The 24,193-nt window shown below is 38.9% G+C and overlaps 1 protein-coding gene and 1 long non-coding RNA gene across 3 annotated transcripts in view; both read left to right on the top strand.

Annotated features, from left to right (window-relative positions):
- The first annotated feature begins 562 nt into the window (after positions 1-562).
- The window catches only part of nxn (nucleoredoxin), a 74,350-nt gene continuing 50,719 nt past the window's right edge, over positions 563-24,193 (top strand). Inside the window, exon 1 of one of the 2 annotated variants that reach the window (XM_082181046.1) lies at positions 563-1,053. In XM_082181046.1, coding sequence (XP_082037172.1) covers positions 745-1,053 — 309 coding nt within the window. In that variant the 5' untranslated portion in view covers positions 563-744. Of the gene's footprint in view, positions 1,054-21,161; positions 22,778-24,193 lie in introns of those variants that run through there. The other variant, XM_082181047.1, reaches the window with a different exon arrangement.
- On the top strand, positions 17,068-19,290 carry LOC309507026. Its single transcript, XR_014209002.1, has 2 exons — positions 17,068-18,558; positions 18,750-19,290. It is a non-coding gene; the product is annotated as an uncharacterized lncRNA (long non-coding RNA).

Here is a 24,193-nt window from a genome sequence, read left to right as displayed (position 1 = left end):
ACACATAATCTGTTTTAAATGTTAGTGTGCACCATTTTAAACCAGAGTATTCTGCTAAAAGGGGTGTTTAGCAGTACTGTTCTGTTTTTATTTATTTATTTGTCAAATTAACATGGGATGAATGAGGTAATTACTGTGACTCTGTGGCATCACTTTTCTGCTATAGTCGAAAGGTGTACATAAAAACACTGTTTTACTATACACTATTACTCCAATACAGCAATGTTGCTTGGGCACTTTCCCATTGAGAATGGGCAACAAATTTCTATCTGGATACCTGTGTCTCACCTGGTTGCCCATTGACGGCAACATTGCCCAAAAAGTTGCCCCGTGTATGAATCTCTCCATACATCCATCCATACTAAAGAGAAAATTCAGGTATCATTCTATGCAGAGATATAGACATAGTGTGATGGTGTTCTGCTTGACATCTTTATTCATTTCTGTGTACTCTCTGGACGCAGAATGCAATTGCACCATCTCGCCACTAGATGTCGCGAAAGTCTCACAGTGGGAGTGGGCGCTGTTGCTGAGGGATTGTCTATAACTGGAGCGCGCATTCCTTAACAGCGCTCACTGTGGAGACACACGACGGTCGCTGTCTCTCGAACCCGTGCGGCGACTCCAGGACAGCCAAACGGCACCAGGGCCTGCGGATATTCATCCAGCACTTTGGGTTTTATTTCGAATCACCTGAACAAGCAAACGAAACCCAAAGCAGTGCGCTTCGAGAGCTCAGCAGCGATGTCGGAGTTTCTGGTGAATCTGCTCGGAGAGCGGCTCGTCAACGGGGAGAAAGCCGAGGTGGATGTTCATGCGCTGGGCAGTAAGCTGTCTCTGCTCGGGCTCTACTTCGGCTGCAGTTTAAACGGTCCTTGCAAGCAGTTCAACGCGAGTCTTTGCGAGTTTTATAGCAAGTTTAAGAAATCCTCAGAGCACAAGGACAAATTGGAAATCGTCTTCATCTCATCGGATCAGGACCAGAAACAGTGGCAGGACTTCTTGCAGGAGATGCAATGGCCGGCGTTGCCTTTTAAAGACAGACACAAAAAGGTAATGTGATTTAACAGATTACTTATGATTGGAAATGTGTTAAATCAATATACAATTTTTTTTTTTTTTTTTTTTTTTTAAATGAGAACGAGACGAAAAGTGTGTGTATGTGCAGGTGTAAGTCTGACATACTGTTTTACACCCATTGACCTTTTATAATGATAATTTTCAGAGGATAACTGATCAGCTTAATCAGTAAATTCTTCTCAATGCCAGGGCACTAATTAAAACTTTATTAGTATTATAAAACTGTAATCTCGCATTACAAACTGAGATTTTTGAAACATCTTTAAAGGTAGCAAGACATTTCCAGCTTCCACCTAGTGTAGATATTTTTTATTCTTCATCCTTCTAAATCTAGATTTAAATCTATACGTTTTATTCAGTTGTTCTTGTAGCAAAATAGACTTGGCTGGGAATAAAGCCTGTATTATTTTCGTTATAAGATACACAATGAAAACCAGCCACACTTGAATTGTATTAAATGACTCCCATATAACATTATATGAATTAACTAACTGTAATCCGAGACAATAATGAAGCTTTTGTTGTAGACATGTGTCTTATTATTTTGGCTGGAGGCTTTATGCTGCTGGGTGTTGTAAAGGTGAAAACACATCCTTTACAAACCACAATAAACACATACTTACCCTGGCCTAAACCATTACACTCATATGAGAGTCTCATTTTAGCTGTCAATTGCCTATACAGTCAAAAATGCTGTCTAGTTAGGTCACTGGGTAGTTTCTGAGACAGATACAGTGTGTAAAAAAAGTGCTTCTCAGGAAAATGCCTTTAATTACAAAAATGAGTCATCATACATTACAGAATAACACTATAAGCTATTACATAATTATTATAGAAATAACTAGGTGCTAAATGCATCTTTACAAGGTGAATACGTTTTTTTTTTTTTTTTTTGCTCAAGTTGTGCAATAACACATAAATAATTATAATGCATAGATGATTTATATTCGTCCTTTTAAATTAAGGGTGTAGAATTGAACTTTTCTCTCTCTCTCTCTCTAAAAGCTAAACTAACCTGTTTTTTTTTTTAAGTATTTCATTATTGAAAGCACATTTTCTGTTCAGATTTTTACCAGGCCTGTTTTATGTAATTTATTAGAACAAATCTGGAAATTATTACTGCGTCTCAGAACACTTTTAATTGAGTTATCCTCTTGCTTCTATAAATGAGAACTTGCGGTTGTAAATATTTCAGGTTGGTAGCTCTGGTGTACCAGTGATGAGAAATAACCTTTATTAAATCTGGATTACCATCAGAAAAAATGAATTAATTTATCACGATTACCATTCTAAACACAGACTCGGCGTTGCATAAATTGCATTGTAAATTCTGTTGTGTCATTGTGGTTTTTTCCCCCCGATATGTTTACCACCAAATCATTTGGTTGATATTTTTGCGCAGAATTGTGTGTCTTGGGTTTTTGAGTGTTTGTTTTTATGGATAATACCATTTGGATCATGCTCAGATTTGCCTGTGTGTGCTGGTATCCATTTTGGTCCACTGCACTAGCTCCACCTCCGGCAGCATGCCTTGGCACGTCTCATTGACGAGCAAATGATGTACATTTAATATCTCATACCGGTTTACAGTGGCATCAGTGGCAGCCATATAAATATTTAAGATAAAATCTGCCACCATGCAAAATGCTGATTGTATTGCATGCAGTGTTTTGGTAATGCGGACTGACAAATGCTGGGTGTGTACATATGTGTGGTGAGAAGAGAATATTGTAGTTGTGTTTTTATTTTATTTTTTATAATTCAGCTTTGATTTGGTTGGTTGGTTGTGTTGTGAATTTTTTTATTTTTCTTTATTTTGCACAATGCATCTAGTAGATACGATTTAGATGCCATTATTTGTTATAGGCCAAGACTACTTTTGAATTGTTTCTATTATTATTATTTACTTTTTTGAACATGCTCACATGGTTTTGTGCACACTATCATGCATCATACTCCAGAAGAAGAGGGTGGGGGATTTTCATAGGTTTTGGATCTTGGCTTTTTGGCTTGTTTGGTGTTTAATAGAATGTTTTCCCATGTGTTTTAAGATTACAATATAATTTACATCCAATTATTTACAGAAATTTTCACATCTCTGCTCTAACACACTTATAGTTTCATGCCTTTTCTATGACAATATTGTTATTTCCCCAAAATTTACATAGTGCATTTAGCTATTCTGTGTGAAAATATGTAATATTCTCTTCTTAATTTTTGTCCTTCAATCTGGCCTTCACAATAAATTGCTTGTGTTTTTTTCCACGTTTGTCAGTCTATATAAAAGCATCTGAAGAATCAATGGAATGTATTTTTTTATATTTATTTTTTTATGTAGTATGTGTGTGTGTGTGTGTGTGTGTGTGTGTGTACATACATACATACATACATACATACATATACACAGGCACACTACATAAATTACATTACATTGATTCTTCAGATGCTTTTACATAGACTGACAAATGTGGAAAAAACACAAGCAATTTATTGTGAAGGCCAGATTGTTTTATATGTTATGTAGAGTGTGTGTGTGTGTGTGTGAGAGAGAGAGAGAGAGAGAGAGATCATGTTAAATTTTGTCCCTTATGGCTTAAATATTACAGCATATTCTTCATCTATTTCTGCTTATTAGCTACACTTTTACATTGCCTGCCAAAGTGCTTTTGCCGTTAGCAAGGCAGACTAAGCCGTAACATAATTTGAAGCCACAAATAATCCTAAACCATAGCTTACTGTTACGTGGATCACACATCTTAGATTTGACTTGAGGGTCATTTAGTTTGCTCTTAATGGGAGATGTAAATGGCCCGGGCTGGTTCAGATAAGACTGTTTGTTTTGAAGTAATAATAACATCTTGCGTCCTGCAGAGAGTCTGAGCTGTAAAGACTTTGACCGACCAATGTCACGTTCCTATTTGCAGCCCCAGCATGAGGATGAATCGTCTTTCCTCTCTTCATGGGAGAGTGAATATAGTGGGTCTTTTGTGTGTGTGTTCTTTGAAGGCTTTAATTGCTGTGTGATGTTGGCCTGCTGCAAAGCAGAGTTGAGGTTGTGGTAGCGCGGGGTTTTAAGTGGTTCATTTCCCCTTCTCTCCTGGGGCAGAAGAGAGGCGGCTCTGTGTATCGCTGCAGGACTATAAACTGCCTACTATAGTAACTGAAAAAATAGACATTACTCCAGGATAAGTTTTTCAATTAGTAGCATGCTACATTATCACATGACCTCATTATGTTTGTCAGAAACTTATCACATTACTTGTTTAACTCAGAAATGGAAGGTCAAGTTGAGAGCTTTGCATTGTGGGACACAGTATTCCTCACAGCATTGCTCTTGTAATTTTCTCATTGTAGTTGGTCATCCTGGTATTTTATGTAAAATAATGTGCACTATATAAAATAGGCTACTAGGCTATATACTGCAGAAATGGTAAGTACTGTAGTATGTAGTCACCTGGTCTGTCTCTTCCTTTTTTTCTCTTCACCCCGTCTGTCCTGTTTCCCATCAGTCAGAGATTAGCCCTCCACACCAAAACAAAGTCCCTAACCTTGTTACGACTCTCTTTTAATATGCTGTGGATTCAGAACCGGATCAATAACATCTGCAACAGGCAGGTGAGAGATATGATACCCGCACCTCATTCATTGACCACATTATATCAAAATGCTTTTTAATAAAGGAGTCATTTTGAAGCAGATGTGCTGATAATGGAATTTCTATAAGCACTGGACTTGGCTCTCTGACCCGGCCTGGGTCCGAAATCTTATGTCCTCAGTAGGTACTTCTTTTGAACAAGTATATACTTTGTACCTTTTTAACTGTCACATTCTAAATGTTGCTATATTGTTTTTCACAACTCCTCTTCTGTGGCCTCATGGGAAAGTAAGTGTCCATCAGATGTGCACTTCAGAATCTCAACAGAAGTAGTAGCCTAGGTCATCTAGGTACTTTTTGCATACTGTTTTATGAATACTGTGAATTTGGACGTACTCTTGTGATGTATGCGTATTCGGAGAAAGACATTCTTATTTGTCTGCTCAAAGGTGACATTTTAACTCTTTAAAATGTAAAGTTAGGCATGTAGGTGTTCTGGTTCGTAAGTGCACATTATTTAAAGCAGCACTCAGTAGCTTCGGGACTTCTTCGCTGTATTCTCGCTTTTTGCTCGCAGGTTTCTCTCTAGAGCTCCCCCCACAGCTTCGGAATAGATATTTGACAACACTGTTGTAAAAACTCGTTGGTGATTCTCAGACACCAGAGGCTAGTAGATCAACGACATCAAAGCAGATGGGACGTTCTTTAAAACGTCTTCTTCATTCGGGTTCGGACAGCGTGAGGGAGCGCAATAATGACAGCATTTTAGCAGATTTCTTTTGGCCGTAAAGCAATTGTTTACATCGCGAGACCTGATATCACGCGAGACTTCCTGACGCAGCGGCCGGCGGCCCGCCGGCTCAAAGTTGCAAGTGCGTATTTTCCGCTCGCGGGCACCAGGGGGGTGCGAAACGACCACCATTCAACCCGAAATAAGTAATATAACCATTCCAATGACTCCGAAGCTGTTCAGTTAAGGTAAAAAAAGTTACTTAGTTCACCTTTAAAACCTTTTTTTTTTTGTTACAAAAAGGTTTTTCATGAAAATGTTATATACATTTTCCCTCTGAAACAATTATTTGTAACCAGGGCTGCAGGGTCGTTGGAAATATTAGCCAATAATATTACGACACACTGTTTTACAATCCAATCAAGTTTTAGTGGTTAACACAAAAAGAAAAATTCTTACAACAACGGCTTTTGAGTTTTTCTTTTTTCTTTTTTGTTCTGGTTCTCTCATGTCTATCGAATGGCTACAAAAGACTTTTAATATAGTGCGCAAGCCATATAGCCATTTTTTTTTATGCCTCTGTAACTTTTTTTGGATTCTTTTTTTCCACCCCTCATGTACTTGCACTAGGAAAAGAGCAGCTTGGTCATTCTTCTAAACGTCTCCTTTTTGTGTTCTGTGGAAGAACATCAAGGAATGATATGAGGGTGAATAAATGCCAATTTGAATGAACTTTAATTGTGAAATTGAAAAATAAATAGAAATATGTTTATAAATGGATATATGGATACAGTAAATGGCTTCGGTTTTCACCTCTCACTGGACCCAGTGTTTGCACCGATCATCATCAGTGCACTTAATGTCTACAACTTTTGAGCCATATAATTTTTATTTCGTGTTTTTCCAGTCATGTTTAGAGGAGAAGTTGTGTTTGGTGGAGGGCGTCTGCAGGGTATCAAGGGAAGTCTGTGCTGGCACTGCCTTACAAGGACACTATCGCCGGGCGGAGTGGGGAAAGCTGCTCGTAAATCAATTACAGGTTTGGCCCAGTTACTGCCAAAGCCCAGATCTGCCAGCGTCGTAAAGTAAGCGTCGAGGCGGCGGTTCTGCATCCGAGAGAAAGAGGAGGAGGCCTTCTGGACCTCGGCTGTGCCACCGCCTCTCTGCAGATTCAGAGGCAGCTGCTCGGAGCTTTTGAGATTGCTAAGGGCTGCTGTCATCAGGGTGTCAGTGATCTGATGAAAAACCCTGCGCTCCCCGTTCATCACATATCCTAGAGCCATGCCCCTCCGTGCGGCTTTGATTTCAGGGCTGGCGGATAGAAAAAGACGGCCTTATCTGTAGGTGATTATGCCGGCTACGCTATCAGTGAACGGTGCATTTGGCTCAGTGTGACGAACACAGATTTTCTCTCTGCTGAGTGATGCTGTGTGCTGATAATGCTGCTCGGTGGGAAACGCTGAGCTCAGGTTAATTGAGATGGACCTGTGAATGACACCAAATTCATTTCAGATTAGAAAGATTTATTTTTTAACTACATGATCAACTTTTTATAACCTATTGGTAGGACCCTATTAGCCCTTTGGGTTCTACACTTTTTGTATTATTTGGATTTTTTATGCTGAAGTATAAACTTAGTCAAGTTTTTATTTTATTTTTTTTTATTATACTTGACTCTTTTACTTTAAGGAAGCCCACACATTAACATTCTGGCCAATTTGAATAATTCTTTAATATTTTGACTAAATTATAAATTTTAAGTGAATTTTTTTAAATCACATCATAAGATACAGTATTAATTTTCTAGTAAGAATATGTATGTATGTAAATGTAAAGAGAATTTATTTGGAGATTTGCTAAATATTGCATTTTATTAGTGTTTTAAATATGAATACCTTTATAGGTTTTCTTTAAATTAGCGTTAGATGACAGCAAAGGTAATCTAAATGAAAAAATAACAATTAAATATCAGATGTACTGTATAACCAATATCTTTAAATTAAACAAAATCTCCAATATCGGCTGTTTACCGATATGGAACCGATATATCATGGATCTCTGACCTTTAAAGGAATAATTCACGCTTATTAACATAAGACATAAGACCACCTGCAATTACATATGAACTCTTGATCAAGAAAGAAGACAAAAATGTCTTTTAAAAATAAAGGTTCCAAAAGTGTTTTTCCGTGATGCCATAATAACCATTTCTGGTTCCTCAAAGATCTTCAGTGTTCAGTTCTTAAAAGAACCATTTTTTTTCTTAGTGTGAAGAACATTTTAAGAATCTAAAGAACATGGTTGGCCAATACTTTGTATGTGAAGTTCATGCTATGTAATTAACATCGTCATTCATTAAAGGGATAGTTCGCCCAAAAATGATATTTAAGCCATGACTTACTCACCCTCAAGCCGTTCGAGATGCATATGTCAATCTTTTTTCAGACGAACACATTTTCAGTTATTTTAGAAAATGTCTTAGATCTTTCAGTGGTTATAATGTGAGGCAATGGGGTCCAGCTGCTTCAAGTCCGAGAATGTGCATGCATCCTTCACAAAAATAATCCACCCGGCTCCAGGGGGATAAACGAAGGCCTTCCGAGGGTAATCCTTGCGGTTTTGTCGTAAAAATGTACATATTTAAAACTTTATAAACGAAAATAACTGGCTTCCGGTGGCGGTTGGTGCGCGTTCATGGAGATGGATGCTGGCGTATGACGTAGGACGTAGCGTAGGAAGCGTCGTGACGTAGAACGAACGTAGAGTTTTGTTTTGCTCTGCTCTCTGGCTGCGCTGTCACGTTCGTTCTACGTCACGACGCTTCCTACGCTACGTCCTACGTCATACGCCAGCATCCATCTCCATGAACGCGCACCAACCGCCACCGGAAGCCAGTTATTTTCGTTTATAAAGTTTTAAATATGTACGACAAAACCGCAAGGATTACCCTCGGAAGGCCTTCGTTTATCCCCCTGGAGCCGGGTGGATTATTTTTGTGAAGGATGCATGCACATTCTCGGACTTGAAGCAGCTGGACCCCATTGCCTCACATTATAACCACTGAAAGATCTAAGACATTTTCTAAAATAACTGAAAATGTGTTCGTCTGAAAAAAGATTGACATATGCATCTCGAACGGCTTGAGGGTGAGTAAATCATGGCTTAAATATCATTTTTGGGCGAACTATCCCTTTAAGACAAGACAAGCTGTTGAATACTGATCTAGTGTTGATATGTAAATGTGGGTGGTTTTATGTTAATGAGCTCATGGTGTAGATGTCACAATCATGATTTTGCAGCTTAATTTTCAAAAATGGACTGGGAAAGAGGTTCTCCATTTTGAGTGTTTGTCAACGTTGTTCGATGAACTCTTTAATTGCAAAAGATGAAGGAAAGTCCTGTTTCTCCTGATAAATCCCCTAAAGTTACAGTGCTATTACACACCGAGAAGTGTTATGTCTGTCTGTGACCTTGACTGTATACAATATATAACAAGAGATTATGTAAGGTGTGTGTGTGTGTGTGTGTGTGTGTGTGTGTGTGTGTGTGTGTGTGTGTGTGTGTGTGTGTGTGTGTGTGTGTGTGTGTGTGTGTGTGTGTGTGTGTGTGTGTGTGTGTGTGTGTGTGTGTGTGTGTGTGTGTGTGTGTGTGTGTGTGTGTGTGTGTGTGTGTAGTTGTTAGCGAGAGGCTCTGCAGAGCTTTATAAACACAGCAGTTGCCAAATTTAACTCCTTATTCCAGACTAGATTTACACCTTCTTTCAGTCCCCATTGTGTCTTTCTCACTGGAAGCACTGTAATGTTAAGAATAGTTACAATAGGAGTGTGAGCATGGTGAATCCTAGTGGAGGACTGGTTTCCTAGGTTTTTAGTTACCTATTGAGACTAGATGAAAAGAGGAGGGGAAAGTACATCCAGAGGAAAGGGCTTAATCTCAGGCAACGTGATACTGTTCTGTTCCCAGCAGTCTGTAGAGGGAAAATAAAACAATAGATGTTGGGCTGTGACCCTGGACAAGTTTGTTGTCCAAGTACAAGTTCCAGATTATAGTCTAGCTTGACTGAAAGAGGCCATTCTGTCCATTTATCACCTTGTGGCAGGGATATGGCCCTTCATTTTCCACATTCTGCTCCGTCTCTCGCACTCAGATTTAAGAATGGTTGGAAATTATGAGATAAATTGTGATTTACTTTATTCTATTGTTATTGAAAGTCTCTTATGCTTTAAAAACAGTTATATTGCAAAATATTATTACTATGTAGAAACTATTGGCGGAAATACCTGCTTTTTGGCACGTTCGCACCGCAGGATCTGGGAACGATTTTAGGAATGCCTTTTTGGGAGGACTAAATTAGCTCCTACTTCAGATTAGAGTCTAACCCAGCACAATAGGATCCACCAGTGGCGTAAGTGTAAACACAATTTATATACTTACTCCGTGAACTCCGTAAAGTACCCACAAACATGGAAAACATAAACCTACAGAAAGCTAGTTAACAGCATTTACCTGTCGCCTTTATCTGTGGCTTTGTGTTCTTTTCTCAGCCTCGATTAGAGATGACTGGAAGTTATCGTAGGAGATTTACTCTTTCAGCCCTCCTTTTTGCTCTTTCAATCGCATTACTTATACAGTACATCCTCCAGTTGTTGACGTTGTTGATGCCGCTTTTAAATGACGTCACTTTCTGCCGCCTTGCGTCACTTCAGAGTTCCTGCTGGTGGTGCGAATGCAACCAGGAAAATGGCCCTTGGGAAAATGTAGTTCTCATGGGTCTGCCCTGGTGGCTAGTTCTGATAACTGAGTTCCTATAAACCCGGTGCAAAAGCCCCTATAGAGAAGACCTAATAATACCGGATATGGCACCCCCTGTGGGAGTGTGGAGAATGCAGCTTCTTTCTCTCTGTAGTTGCAAATCTTTCAGGCCTAAGCAGCGTGCGAGGGGAAATACATAATTTTTTTTATACAATTATTATTTATGAACTTAAAGGAGCCATATTATGTAAGATTGTGGCCAAAACTGGTACTGCAATCACTTTCAAATTACTGTAGAGCGGTGTATCCGGTGTATTTAGATTTATTAATGTTGTACAGAGCAGTTTTGATCTCTCTCTCTCCTCTAGTGGAATCGTCCCACTGTGCTTTGTGGTCTGTCCCTGTGGCTATGTTCCCACAGATGTGCCATGATCGTGATCGTACCAGTGCTGTAGTTGAGTCAATGTCAGTGATTCAGGGATGGCGTGTGGTGGATGGTTGCCCGATGGTTTAGTGCTGAAGCGCAGTACAAACATGTCGACTGTCTCTCCCGGGCAGTCTGGCACCCTCACAAACTGGCGCCGACCCTCCTGTGAAACTGCCGTTGACTTGAGAGTGCGTTGAGCAAAATGAAGTTTTTTTTTTTTTTGGCTTGCCTTACCACAAAGCGAAACCCTGCCACTGTGTTGCTGTGGTATCCGTCTAAACTTGTTGCTAATATTTACTAGAATGACTTTCTCCTTGGTTTCATTTTGTTAGGCTGTATCATCTTTCTTCTTTGAAACACAAAAGAAGATATTTTTCCAAATGTCAAGGCTTATCTTTTCCACAACAAATGTAAATGGTGTTTATTGGACTGTAAAGCCCCAAAAATTAGTTCATACCATGGATTTTCAAACTTTTTGGAATTATATGCTGTTCCCACTATCCTGAAGTATAAAGACAGCTAAATATTTTCTTAAACATAGATGTATTTATTCTTTGTTTAAAACTTTTATGATTTCATTAAAGATTTCCTTTATTCATTTTGTTAAACATATTGAAGTTATTGTTTATTTTTTTATTTTGTTAAAAATGTAAGTTAATATATAAACTTTTTAGTTAGCCTATTTATTAGTTTATTTTGTTGAACATATTGAAGTTAACTAACTTTATTTATTTATGTTGAATGAAAAAAAATATTTAAGTTGAAATATTTACTTTTTTATTTATCGTTAAACAAGTTGACATATTAACTTTGATAGCCCTAACAATACATTACATAATACAAAATTTGTTTTCTTTTCTCTCAATTTTCAGACCCTCTATAGCTCTTTGAACTCCTAGTCTATATGACTTGCTGCAACTCAACCAATTTCAAGATGTGAAGAGCTTTCTTATATTGTTTTTATTTACAAAAAAATGTCAGTATTGCCTCTTCCCATCCATTGCTCTGATGGAGGAAATGAGAGTTGAGGCAAAAGAGGGTGAATATCTTAGAACTCCAAAACCACTGACGTCTTAATTGAGGGTCTCGACGCCTTGGATGAGAATCATCACATTTTGGTCCTGAGATCAAACGACCCCGCAGTGGAAATATGCAATTAATGGTTTTATTATAGTTTATCCTCTGCTAAATTCCCTCAAAGTATTAATCCAGTTGGCCTTTTTCTTGTCAGAATAGCTTAAAGGCATAAAAACTGGTGTTCATTTATGATTAACAAGAACCAAAATGAATGAGTCATGGGGGTTGATGAAACGTTATATAACCCTGGTCCACGAACTATGCCAATAGCCTGGGGAATGAACCGGGAGCGCGTTTCTCCTGCGGTAAGTGGGAAGATCTGGGACCTCGCCAAATCCTGCTAATCGCTTCATCTCAAGTGGATTATAGCCGATTAGCGCCTCTGAAGTCATCACAGCGACCCCTCGCTCCGGATGGTTCTGCTTGTCCTTTCACCTCTGAGGGACAAGACCAGCTCTGACCTGAAATGACTCCTCTGTGTCAGTCGGTCTCCACCAGCTTTTCTGGGCTTTGCTCTTGGTGACTTAGAAGACAGATGTTAGATTTGGAGAGAAGCTGCTAAGCTCCAGTCGTGTACAGGGTGGGAAGTTAACACCAGCTAAATGCAGTTTTGTTTTATTTCACTGTGTAATTTTGTAGGCGACATGTTTCTCATGTTCGTTTGACGAGAATAGCTGCTGTTTAAAAATAACGTCATACTCTTGTTGAAGTAAGCGATGGAGATATGAGCTCCTGCTCCTGTCGTCAGTTTTGTGTTGAACGTTTGACTCAAATGTTCTGCTCTCCCTCCAGATATAAAAGCTGCTGTCGGTTAAGGAAGATTTGAAGATTGGACTCGTTCGATTGTCGTATCAAAAGTGAGAAGACTTTTCATTTTTATTGTCCTGATCGGACAAGTGACAGTTCTGTCAAATGTCCCGAGCGTCTTTCACGCTGGCCCCGGTCCATCGGGCCGTCCTCATTGTCGAGCCCTGGAGTTGAAAAAATCTAAATGGCTAAAAAAATGTCTGCATTTTTATTTTGTGAGGCTAATGGGCTCAACATTAATTTCCCAGCCTGGTTGTCTAATAGTGTGACTGTATCTAAAGGTGTCTGTCATGCCTCTTTAGCATAATATCCAAATGTTCCTTGCAGGCACGTGCTGTTGAACCTCGGCCAATAAACGGCCAAAGACATTGAGTGCTAGCTTTGGGGCTATGCTTCTGTTTGTGTGTTTTTTATTTGCCAGAGATTATTGCTAGTCCTGCATGCTTCTCCTGTTTCAGCTTTAACGGTCGGAGGGGCTTTATGTGCTATATGACAGCTGTTGATTGACTAAAGGTGCAGGTGTGGCTAATAACAGGACAGAGGTGCTTCCCTACAGCATGTACATTAGCATTAACAGATGTGAAGCGTGGAGGAAACGGGACATCGGGCCGCTGACCCTGAAATTAGCTTTTTTTTCTTTCTTATTTTTTTTACAAAACTTTCCAATAAACGAAAACATTAAAGGATGTTTCCACCGTCTGTCATTGCGTTTCTTTTCTTTTTATTGGTATATCAGCTGCGGATGTGTTTTTAACATTTGTGCATAAAGTGCTTGCGGCCGCTGGAACCTGGAAGTATTTCCCGCTGGCAGATTTGGTTGTATAGTGTCTAATAAAATTCCATCTGCTTTTTATTGACCTTGTTATATGTCTGGTGTTTCGTCAAAGGATGTCATACAATCCTTGCGGCTAGTGCGCACAGTACACCCGCAAAAATTCACTGTCCTGAGCTTTCTCTAGTAAAATCCTCTTTATTTCTAAAGTGAATGAAAACAATGCAAATCCTCTTGTGTAATGCATCTCTTTTCTTTGGGATTGATGTTATCATATTCCACATAAATGCAGAGCTGTCTTTAGTGTGTATTGGCACAGCAGAGCAAGTGGGACAAGCCTCATAATCAAGTTTTCTTCCAGTGTGGTTTGGACTCACAGTAGACTGAAAGGGTCCAGCTCCTCTCTGCTCCGACAACTGTGAGCCTTCAGTATTTCACAATTGGTGTCTTGTGATTGAATTGTGGGAAACGATGGAGAATTTCCAGAATGCAGGGCCGTAATTGTGTGCTGAAATGAAAAGTTAAGAACAGAGAGAGTTTTAGTTAAAGGTTATTTAGGGGTATTCCGGGTAGGCTGAAAGGACATTCACAGTGAATGACAAAGTAATTCAGTTTCAATTACAGCGGCATGACGTTGGCCTGTCCAATGCCTCCAAAAAGTTAAGAAAGTTTTACTTTATTGGAATAATCATCAACAGTGTCTGCAAAGGATCACACGAGGCGGCGGTAAATTGCGGCGGCGGTGTCTCAAAGCACATAACATTACAATTACAATTATAATGAACGTAAACTTTTTTAAAGAGCTCGCTCTTGTACCACCTGACTGCTGCAGATTCATTTCGTTGTTGATAGAGTTGATATAAAAACTCATAAATGCGAGTCTGAGGACGTGAACAGCTCCGGATGCAATGGTTGGACAAACATTTTTTGGTCCCGACTCGAGACTTCCGCAGAAAATATGTTTAAAATTCAAATAAATATTTAGACCATTTCTTTTATTGTTTGCTATCAGGATGTGAAGAGAGTTTCAACCAGTATAACAAAAAGTGTTAATAAAAAAATTCCCAACCCTAACTTTAAAGTCGGCATGAAATGGAAGTTCACGCTATTTTCTAAATGCACAATATTTATCTTATTTTGAACAAGTCATCTGTGACTTCGGACATAAAATCGGCCCCTTTCTTACAATCTATTGCCAGCTCACATTCAGATCTGCCTCCATCCAATCAACAATCAATGGACTGAACCAAGTCCTCGCCCTACATTTGTCATACGAATTTTCAAAAACCACAAATATATTGCTGTTGGTATAAATGGGGCTTGTGTGCTTTCACTATAAGATGTGTTTTTCACAAGCTTGTTGCATTGAGACCTGAATTAATGGCCTGCAGGAGATGAATCGTCTCACTCCAGCTGTTGTTCTGCTCGATTGAGGATCATGAAGTGACACTGATTGTTCATAAACACAGCTGGTATGAACATTAAAAACATACCTGAAGTGTTTTTGTAAAAATACTCTACACAATAAATAATTTCAGTGGTCTTCTGATATGTTTTTCCAAAAGCTGATTCTTAAAATGTTACATGAACATTTTAAAATATATGGTTATGAATCAGATTAAATAATATTGGCCCAGGTTACAGCAAGATACCACTAATGATCCAATCACAAGTAGTCATGTGATGATATAATGTTAATTTCCCCAAAAGTGGGGAGATCTTGCTTTTTCTAAAATTAATTCTGAACCCATTGTAATTCATTTTCTGGTATTATCATGAAATCTTTTATTCATCATTTCAGTTCTGACTTTTGGTAGCCTATATGGTGTAAAATAGATTCATCTGGTATTCCAATGGTGGCAATTATTTCGCATGAATTGTGTGTAATAGCTAGTTTTAGTTGTAAACGAAGCAAAAGAATCGCATGCCTTTTCCATGAGCGCAGCGACAACGGTCGGCGGTCGCCTCCCGCTGAGAGGAAACAGTGGGGAGTCTGTGTGACTTTGGGGATGGCCGTAATCGCTGTTTTGATTAATCATTTTCTCTGCAGCTTTTGAAACTGAGGGGGAATTGATCTGGAGTCGAGGCTGGATGAAATGAAAGGGTTTATCAGCTTAAGGCACTTGTACGAGCACGAGAGGTCGCATCTTTTCAGAGAGTTCTGGATAGATGTGTCCGGGCAATTAGAGACGCTTCATACTGCCTGTGAGATTACTGCAGTGGAAAAGCGTAGCATGTCCCATTTCCCCATTTAGCATTGTTGGTCCAGGTTAAACATTAAGCCAGATGTCGATTCTCATGCTCATTGTGTGTAGATCACAAGAAGATATGCTGAAAGTGGAAGTTATATTGTTTATCATGGTTAAACTTGGTTGACTTCTATTGACCTTTTTTTGCACCTCAGTGTTAGATTCTTTATTTGCCTAGTTTATTATATAATGTTTTTAGATCTGTCTGTATGTCTGTCTAATCTGTGTCTGACCTATTAGGCTATAGATTCCTCAAGGGCATCCAAGATGTAGGTGTCTTTTTTTCCGCAGTAGTTTCAATTTTGATCTTTTTAGGTCAAACCGTTCTTGTCTGTCAGTCATATAATGCAGGTCTATGGTCACGGTCTCAAAACACAAGCACAGAGTCCAAATTAAAACAATTCCCCGTCGTCCAAATTAAACAATTCCCCATCGTAAGTACACATTGATGGCCTAAGACACGAAACGAGCGGTTTGTGTGAGAAAACGAACAGTATTTATATCGTTTTTACCTCTTATACACAGCCATGTCGAAGTGATCTGATCTGACGTGTACGCAGACTGGTGCATAGATATATACACACTAGATGTCGCCTTGTCTACGGCAGTTCATTGGAACGAATGTCTTTAAGGCGACGTCTAGTGTGTATATCTATGCACCAGTCTGCGTACACGTCAGATCAGATCACTTCGACATGGCTGTGTATAAGAGGTAAAAACGATATAAATACTGTTCGTTTTCTCACACAAACCGCTCGTTTCGTGTCTTAGGCCATCAATGTGTACTTACGATGGGGAATTGTTTAATTTGGACGACGGGGAATTGTTTTAATTTGGACTCTGTGCTTGTGTTTTGAGACCGTGACCATAGACCTGCATTATATGACTGACAGACAAGAACGGTTTGACCTAAAAAGATCAAAATTGAAACTACTGCGGAAAAAAAGACACCTACATCTTGGATGCCCTTGAGGTAAGCTAAAACATACCAAAAATTAATTTCAAAGTGAACTATCCCTTTAACATGATTATAGGTGGGTGATATGATGGGTAGGCTTGTCTTATTTCAAGATATGAGTAATTTATGACATAATTAAAAATGTCAGTAGAATTGCACAATTATCAATTGCCTTCAGCAAAAACTAATACTAAGTTAATGTAAGTAAAAGTCCTCAAAACAGTTACAGAAGACAAGTAAACAGTCGGCAATACAATGAGAACAAAGAAACTAAATTACAAACAGAACTGACAAAAAATACAACAGAACAAAAGTACTAATTAAATAAATGGTGCTTTAGGTTTTTTTCAGGAAGATGTTCTAACTGGTATTTAGACAAGTGATAGCCTACAATAATCTGTCAAGTCGAAGTTTGTCATGGACGTGGAGCTCTTGGCATCTCGAAAACGCCATGCTGATATTGATCCTCGTTTTAGTTCTCCTTTTGTCCCAAAGTCTGCTTGCCATGGTCCATAATGTTTGAACGAAACAACAACAATGTGTACGTGCCGGTAGACGTAATGATGTTGTACATGTCTGTCGCCATGGTTACTATGGTATATATTGTAAGTACTATATTGTAAGTACACAATTGCTGGAAATATATCACCCAGTGCAAGTGATTTTTTTTATATTTTATTACAAAAATCTTACATATTGTAGCTTTAACTACCTTACTAACTATTAATAAACAGTAATTGGGAGTTTATTGAAGCAAAAGTCCTAGTTAATAGCTAAAAGTGAGAATTGGACCCTATTAGGGTCACCCTAATCTAAATTGTGACCAAATGTTTAATTATATAATAGACCACAATGTTTTTAAAACATTTTCAATGAGGAGTAAGCTATTCTTAAGGAGTAAGTCTTTTATTATTCTTGCAGTGTGTCAGTTATGTGGTGATGTGCTTAGAAATGATGGTGGGGCAAATGTATTGTAATATTAATTCAATGCATATAGTAGCCTAATAATAATATAAATTATAATTTAATACATTAATTGGAAATGCCAAATCCTCTAGATATCGCCGATACATAGCTGAAGCTTTTGATGATATCTCTGGCTATCGTCGATACACAATATCATCGTCTATCGGCACAACCATACTGTCTGTCTGTACAAAATGTCTGTCTTTTTGTCTTGAGCCAACTTTCTAGATCTGCCAGTCTTAAATTATAGATATCTAAATCAATGTAGATCTCATTATCTGGTGTCTTGAGTCATCTCTTGATCTATTTATGTATCTAATCTGTCTTGCTACAACTATCTACAGTGTATGGATTTGTGTATATGTCTAAGCCAGAACTGTCTGTCTGTCTTGTCGTTATTGTATATCAAGTCATACAAGTATGTTGTGAACCTGCCATTGCTCACTTGTAAACATCAGTCAGCAGAATTATAAGTTAAGCGGAGCAGCAGCGGCTCCTCCACCCAGTACAGGTAAGCGTATCCTTCACCACCTGTTCATTCCTCCAGCAGCTTTAAAAAGCCCCGCAGACCAGGCGGTTTGGCCCTGGATGCTGCTTTTGCCTCTCTGCCTTGGGTGCCTCATTCCCCATGCCATTCGGTTTCTGTATGCATCACTAGCTGCTGATGGAGCGGAGGTTCGACTCTGGATGGGGTGAATGTGCAGCTTGTTTGTTTATAGAAGGGGAGGCCATGTGTAAGGACCGCCTGTTTGACTGCCAAGTGCCGCTTTGCTTCTTCTGCCTCTAATAGGACATGGGAGGGTTTGCTTGAGGCTGTAACAGTATAATATGAGCAACAGCTGCTGGTGGGATTGAAAACCAGCTAGAAAAAGATGTTCATAAGGAAGTGATGACTGATTTTTAAAAGAAAAGTGCTATTTCTGAAGGGGCGGTACAGAGAGATTTGTTACCCCAAAATGAAAGTTCTACCTTTTACCATATGACTTAATTTAATTTGTGAAACACAAAAAGAGTATTTCAAAATATGTTTGGCTGCTGTTTCACATACAGCGATAGTGTACTGTACAGTGACTGTCAAGCTCCAAAAAGGAAAAGAAGTAGAGAGTTTGACAGCCACCTGGTCGTGTGTGTGTGTGTGTGTGTGTGTGTGTGTGTGTGTGTGTGTGTGTGTGTGTGTGTGTGTGTGTGTGTGTGTGTGTGTGTGTGTGTGTGTGTGTGTGTGTGTGTGTGTGTGTGTGTGTGTGTGTGTGTGTGTGTGTGTGTGTGTGTGTGTGTGTGTGTGTGTGTGTGTGTGTGTGTGTGTGTGTGTGTGTGTGTGTGTGTGTGTGTGTGAAAGACCAGCTTGAACATTCTTAAAATGTTTTGCTCCAAACAAATTTTGTTTAATGAACTAACCCTTTAAGATGAAAGCTATAAAAGCACTTTACTATCTAATGAAAACTATTGGGATGCCTGCAATTTGAAAATCCACAACCATGTTGTAAGATGTTGCAATAACATTGTGAAAAATGTGAAATAAAGCTGAAATAAACTATAAATATGGTGCCTTGGCAACTAACCGAAACAGTTAGTTGTACAAAAATGACTGAAACGGTGTATTCACACCTGTCTTGTTAGGTTCGATTGAATCGAACTCAAGTTAGTTTCCCCCCTTTGGTGCGAATCTTTGGGGCAGGTGTGAATACAACAATCGCACTCGGATGCGGACCAAACAACCGTCCTGAGACCCAGCTGAAGAGGTGGTCTCGTTCCGGTTCCAAACGAACTCTGGTACGGTTTGAATTTCTGTCCAATGAATGGATGACCTTAGCACACGTGTGGTTTTGTTTACAAATTTTGGTTCACTTGCAAAAAGGGCACTGTGAGAGCGAACCACACACACACACACACACACACACACACACACACACACACACACACACACACACAAAAATCAACATTGTATTTGATCTGGACCAAAGCAAGTGAACTAGTGGACTTTCCTGGTGTGAATACACCCTGAACCTGAAATAAAAAGAAAATGAAGTTAAATAGAATTAGAATTAAATAGAAAACTAAAAACGACAAATGCACATAAAATACGTTAACTAAAATTAAAAGGAAATATTAAAAATAAAAATGCATATAAAATATTATTATATAAAATGTTAATATTAATCAATTAAAAAATATTAAAAAAATATTAGTAAGTACCATAATAGCATTTAAATAATACTAAAATAACACTGACTCCTGTGTCACTTGGTTGTGTTGAGTGTGGTTCACTGCAAGCATTTGTTTTATGCCTGGTACACATTGTACGGTGATCCTGCGTCATACAGTGAGAGAGATTCAAAGACGGCCGTTGTCACGGTCTTACGACTAAAGATAGCCTGCGATTTAATTTTCTGACAGTGTCATACATTTAACATGGTCATCTCACAGTTTGCTGCTAAGACCTACGTCTACTAGCCAATAAAAATGCAACATGAATGGTGTATTGATCAATTCGAAATGGCGCTAAAACTTAAAACTACTTACCTCAAGCTCTATTTGCAAAATTGGCATCATGCCAAGTGTGCTTCTTTTCCCTATGACTGTGTCCATATTCTCCTCGTTCGATCTTTCCTCATCTTTTTTTGCAATTCATCTTGCTTTATTTGTTTACCACTAGCGCATGCTGATGACATTTTATTCTTCTTCTAACTTCCGTCAGAGCCTACGATTCAATAGGTGTCATCATCATACAGTCTACATACCTGTTGTACCCAAGTTTATTAGATCCATATCGTACAGTGTGATTTGTAATAACGTTATACAAATGCTGAACTCGCACAGTCTGTAGCAGGCATAAAAGAGATAAAGTTTCCCAGCGTTTAACTTTGAATTACTGTCCTTTCATTAAGGCCAAACCTCCAAGGGCTCTGCAGACCAAACCATTTCACCATTTTCTGTCACGGAAACTTAGTCAGGGACATCCCATGGAGAACGCTGGCTGCCTGGAAGAGTACGGGTTACAGAAACGTGGCATTGTCTACAAACCACATCCTTATTACTGAGCGAGGACTATTAACCTCGAATGACCTGCAGTGACTCAAGCTCCTCTAGAAGATCTCAGTGTAATCGATGTGCTTAGAAGGTTGCATCAAATAGAGACTTCGATGAGTGCTGCTTGACTGCGTGGGTGGCTCTTTGCGGGGGAGAGTGGATGTGTATTTGGAACATGCCTCAAATCCTCACTTTAATAACCCATAAGCCCCTTAACACTAATTACAGCTTGATACACTAATCAGTGTCTGTTTATGTTCCTCTGCTGCTGAGTAGTATAAATACTGCAGAAATCATCTTAAACGGGAACAAGGCGCCAAACTGTTGTACGTAGAGCTGCAGTCTTATTTAGTTATAGACTCACATCCAAGTGCACACCTCCTGCTTTTCATTCCTGCAAAGCTCTGTTAGATGAAATATTGCAGTGGTCAGGATTGTACACTTGAACACTGACCTGAATTGCTCAAGTCTGCTGAGGAGGGATGTGAAATAGTTTTGAGTCCTTCTGGAAGCACAGAGGTCCAGAAAAGCCCACAATTTATCATCTGATTTTTAAAAGAAAAAGAAGAAAAAAAAGATTCTCATATTTATGTTCCTTAAAGTGGGGTCTTGTTTTTCTGAGCATTATAGTTTGCTCTAGGAATGGATCAGGATGTAAACTAGACCATCAGTCAATTACTAAGGGTCAGTGAAGTATCTAGACTTTTTCAATATTAATTTTAGCTTTTAGTTTTTAGTGGCATACCTTTTAACAGTAGTGTGTAACTACTGTATCTCTAGAGCTACATGATTCTGGATGAATTGAGAATCTTGATTTTTTTGTTTCAAACAGAGATCGCAACCTTTTAACGATTAATCGTGCAGCTCTATGTATCACTTTGACAAATTAAGGAGTTTGGCTATGTTGATTTGAATAAAAATCTATAATTCTCCATTTTGAAAGTTTGCTGCAAATGTTTTCATGCACATAATTGAATGGTGCCTTTTGTGCAAATTTTGGTATGAGAGGGAGAGTCTATCGTCCACAGAGGGGGGTGTAGAAGGCAGTGTGTAGATTAGAACAAAGGCACCCCGTCGAGTGAATGACCGGCCATTCTTCATCCTGCCTTGATTCATTTTATTCTGTCTGTTGTCCCCCAGCTATGATGAGCGCAGCCAAACTAAATATCTGGCTTGGCCTCAACACATGGAATGTTTCTAAAGTGAAAAAGTAAAGTTTATGTAAGTGCAGGGACAGACATATGCGAAAAACTGCCTTTTGTGGCCCATTTTGTGGATATTAAACAGTGAAATGTTGTTTCGTCAATCTTTTTTTTTTTTTAGAAGGACTTAAGTACTTTTCCTGTGTTTTTACTTTTCCTGGGAATAGGTAGCATCACCGGTATGAGCTATTTTATGACACAGTGATGGTATATCCATGTAGTAATATCTATTTTTAATCATCTTTAATACATACCGATAAATGAATACATTTTATTAATAAATTATTTTATTTGTTTTACAACAACCAAAAGTTAAAATGATTCATCACAAATAATTCTGTGATCTGTACAATACAGATTAGGCTAACCATAATATAATGTGTTTAGATACCGTAATTTTATATTTATATGCAAAATATCACAATTCTGGAAGTATGTCACACATAGAACAGCACACTTGTGCGTCAGTTTGATGTTTCACACCAAAAACTGCAGGTGTTACCCGTTCTGTTTCCTCCGGCGGTGAACTCAACAATAAAAGTTTCAGTGGTATTGTTTTGGTTTCCAGGCTCTTGCTGTGCCATTCTTTTCTCTCTTCCCTGTTCCAATTCAGGTTTATCTCCCCCTTTTTTGAAGATATACCCGCCGTGAGTGAATTTGGCCTTGCAAGGCGAGCTGGCTATCCTAGAATATTATTTTAATTGGGCTGCCATTGCCTCATAACTCCAGTTTATGCAGGCATCTATGGGAAAATTAAAATGCGAGGCGTCTGACTGAGGCAGTCTCAAGTTATTGCAGCTTGAAGGCCGGGCTGAGAGGGGGAGCAAGATTAAAAGGCCTTTCCAAAGAATTAGGGTTGGGCGGTGTCTACCAATTTGGCATCAGACGATGTCTACAGTGAAACATCGCATTGGAAGATGACAGGGGGGGTGGTGATGGTGATAACGTAACATTCTCATTTTCCACTAGATATTTTCCTCTACATCTATCAGCAATTTTGATTTTGGCACGCTCTGCAGCAGCTTGACCACTAAGGAGCGAAGGTACAGTGACGTGACATAACTGCCAGATTCAAACTGTGCTTTCACAAGCCAAAGACGGACGTGCTCAGTGCTTGTCATATCAGATACACAGTGTAAGTAACTATAAAGTTTACTCTATTCTTCTCCCAGTTCACAGGCCACTTACTTTCATGCATTTCGGAAGAAATCGCGATGCTTGCTCAACATCGCGATGGACGATGGCATCGTCTATTGGCCCAACCCTACAAAGAACTGTCTCAAACTTTGATCTTTAAATTGCAGTCACTGCATTTCATAACATACCATGTTAATTCCGCCTATTAACATTCTGTTGTTAGCCATAATTGTAATTACTACATGAAATATGTCTTCATAGTGGTTTGCTCTGGTGGCTCATCTTTGGATTTGTGCGGGAATAAGCAGCTGTGTTATTCTGAAGGTTATTTTCAGCTAAACCTCACCAGCCACTCCACTGGTGGGACGGAGAGGGCTTTCTCAAATGAGTAGATTGGCTTTTGGGTTGAGGTTTACACTTAGTGGGGGAATTTGGGTTGTGGTCTGGGTTTGCATTGTGTGAACTACTAGGAAGAAAGGCAAGAAAATCAAAAGTGAAGGACATTAGACTTGGGGACTTAGACTTTTAAAGGGATAGCTCACCTAAATATGATTTTATTTAATTTTTTTACCATTATGTTATTTACTTTTTGAGGTCTGTGGAACACAACAAGTATTTATTTATTTATCTAATGCAGTCTTCTGAAGTCGTTATAATCTCGTGATAACTGAAAATCCTCCCCTCCACCGAAGCTCTTAAACCTCATTTAGGCATTTGCATATTACATTTTTTTTTTTTTTTTTTCTGTCTGCATTTTGTTTTGCAAAGAAACAGGTCATAGGTTCTCATTCTCGGGAGTGGTACCTGAGGGTCTGTAGCATTTGAAACAAAAATACTATAAAAGTTTAATGGTCTGCAGGGGTGAGTATCCAAGAGTGAGAACAGACACTTAAGTGTGGAGAGAGCCGCTTAAAAATGTACTATGCGAGAGTGAGGTGAAAAGGCCAAAGGGGGAGACCTGCTTTTTGTCTCCTCCCTTGCCCACTGTTCAGCCTTAAAAGAGTGTCTCATTTAGCATGGAAACAAAAGATTTGATGGTGGCCTCTCTTTCCCATTACTTTTTTTTTGTTGCTTTCTTCATTCTCTAATTGTTTCCTTTTCTTGTTGCTATTTTTCTCATTTTGCATTTCTTTTTTCTTTTTCTTTTTTTACATTAGGGATGCAACTATTTTACTGAAAATAGTTAACAATGAATTTGATTACCAGTCTAGTTCCCACCTTCTTGCTGGTCCAGACACATTCCAGAATGACAAGATGGATTAGCTGTGTTTCCTTGTAAAAATACTGGTATGATTATGATGACAACATATATTTGCTGTTGGTGGAATGAGCTCAAGGCCTGTGAGATAATTGCATTCACAGGCTGGAAGGATTTGCTTCTTAGTAGCTCCTTGCAGCAGTTTCCCCTGTGAGA

The sequence above is a fragment of the Leuciscus leuciscus genome (genome assembly GCF_965113295.1).
Source record: "Leuciscus leuciscus genome assembly, chromosome: 9".
Lineage (NCBI taxonomy): Eukaryota > Metazoa > Chordata > Actinopteri > Cypriniformes > Leuciscidae > Leuciscus > Leuciscus leuciscus.
This window is presented reverse-complemented; position numbering and strand designations above follow the sequence as displayed.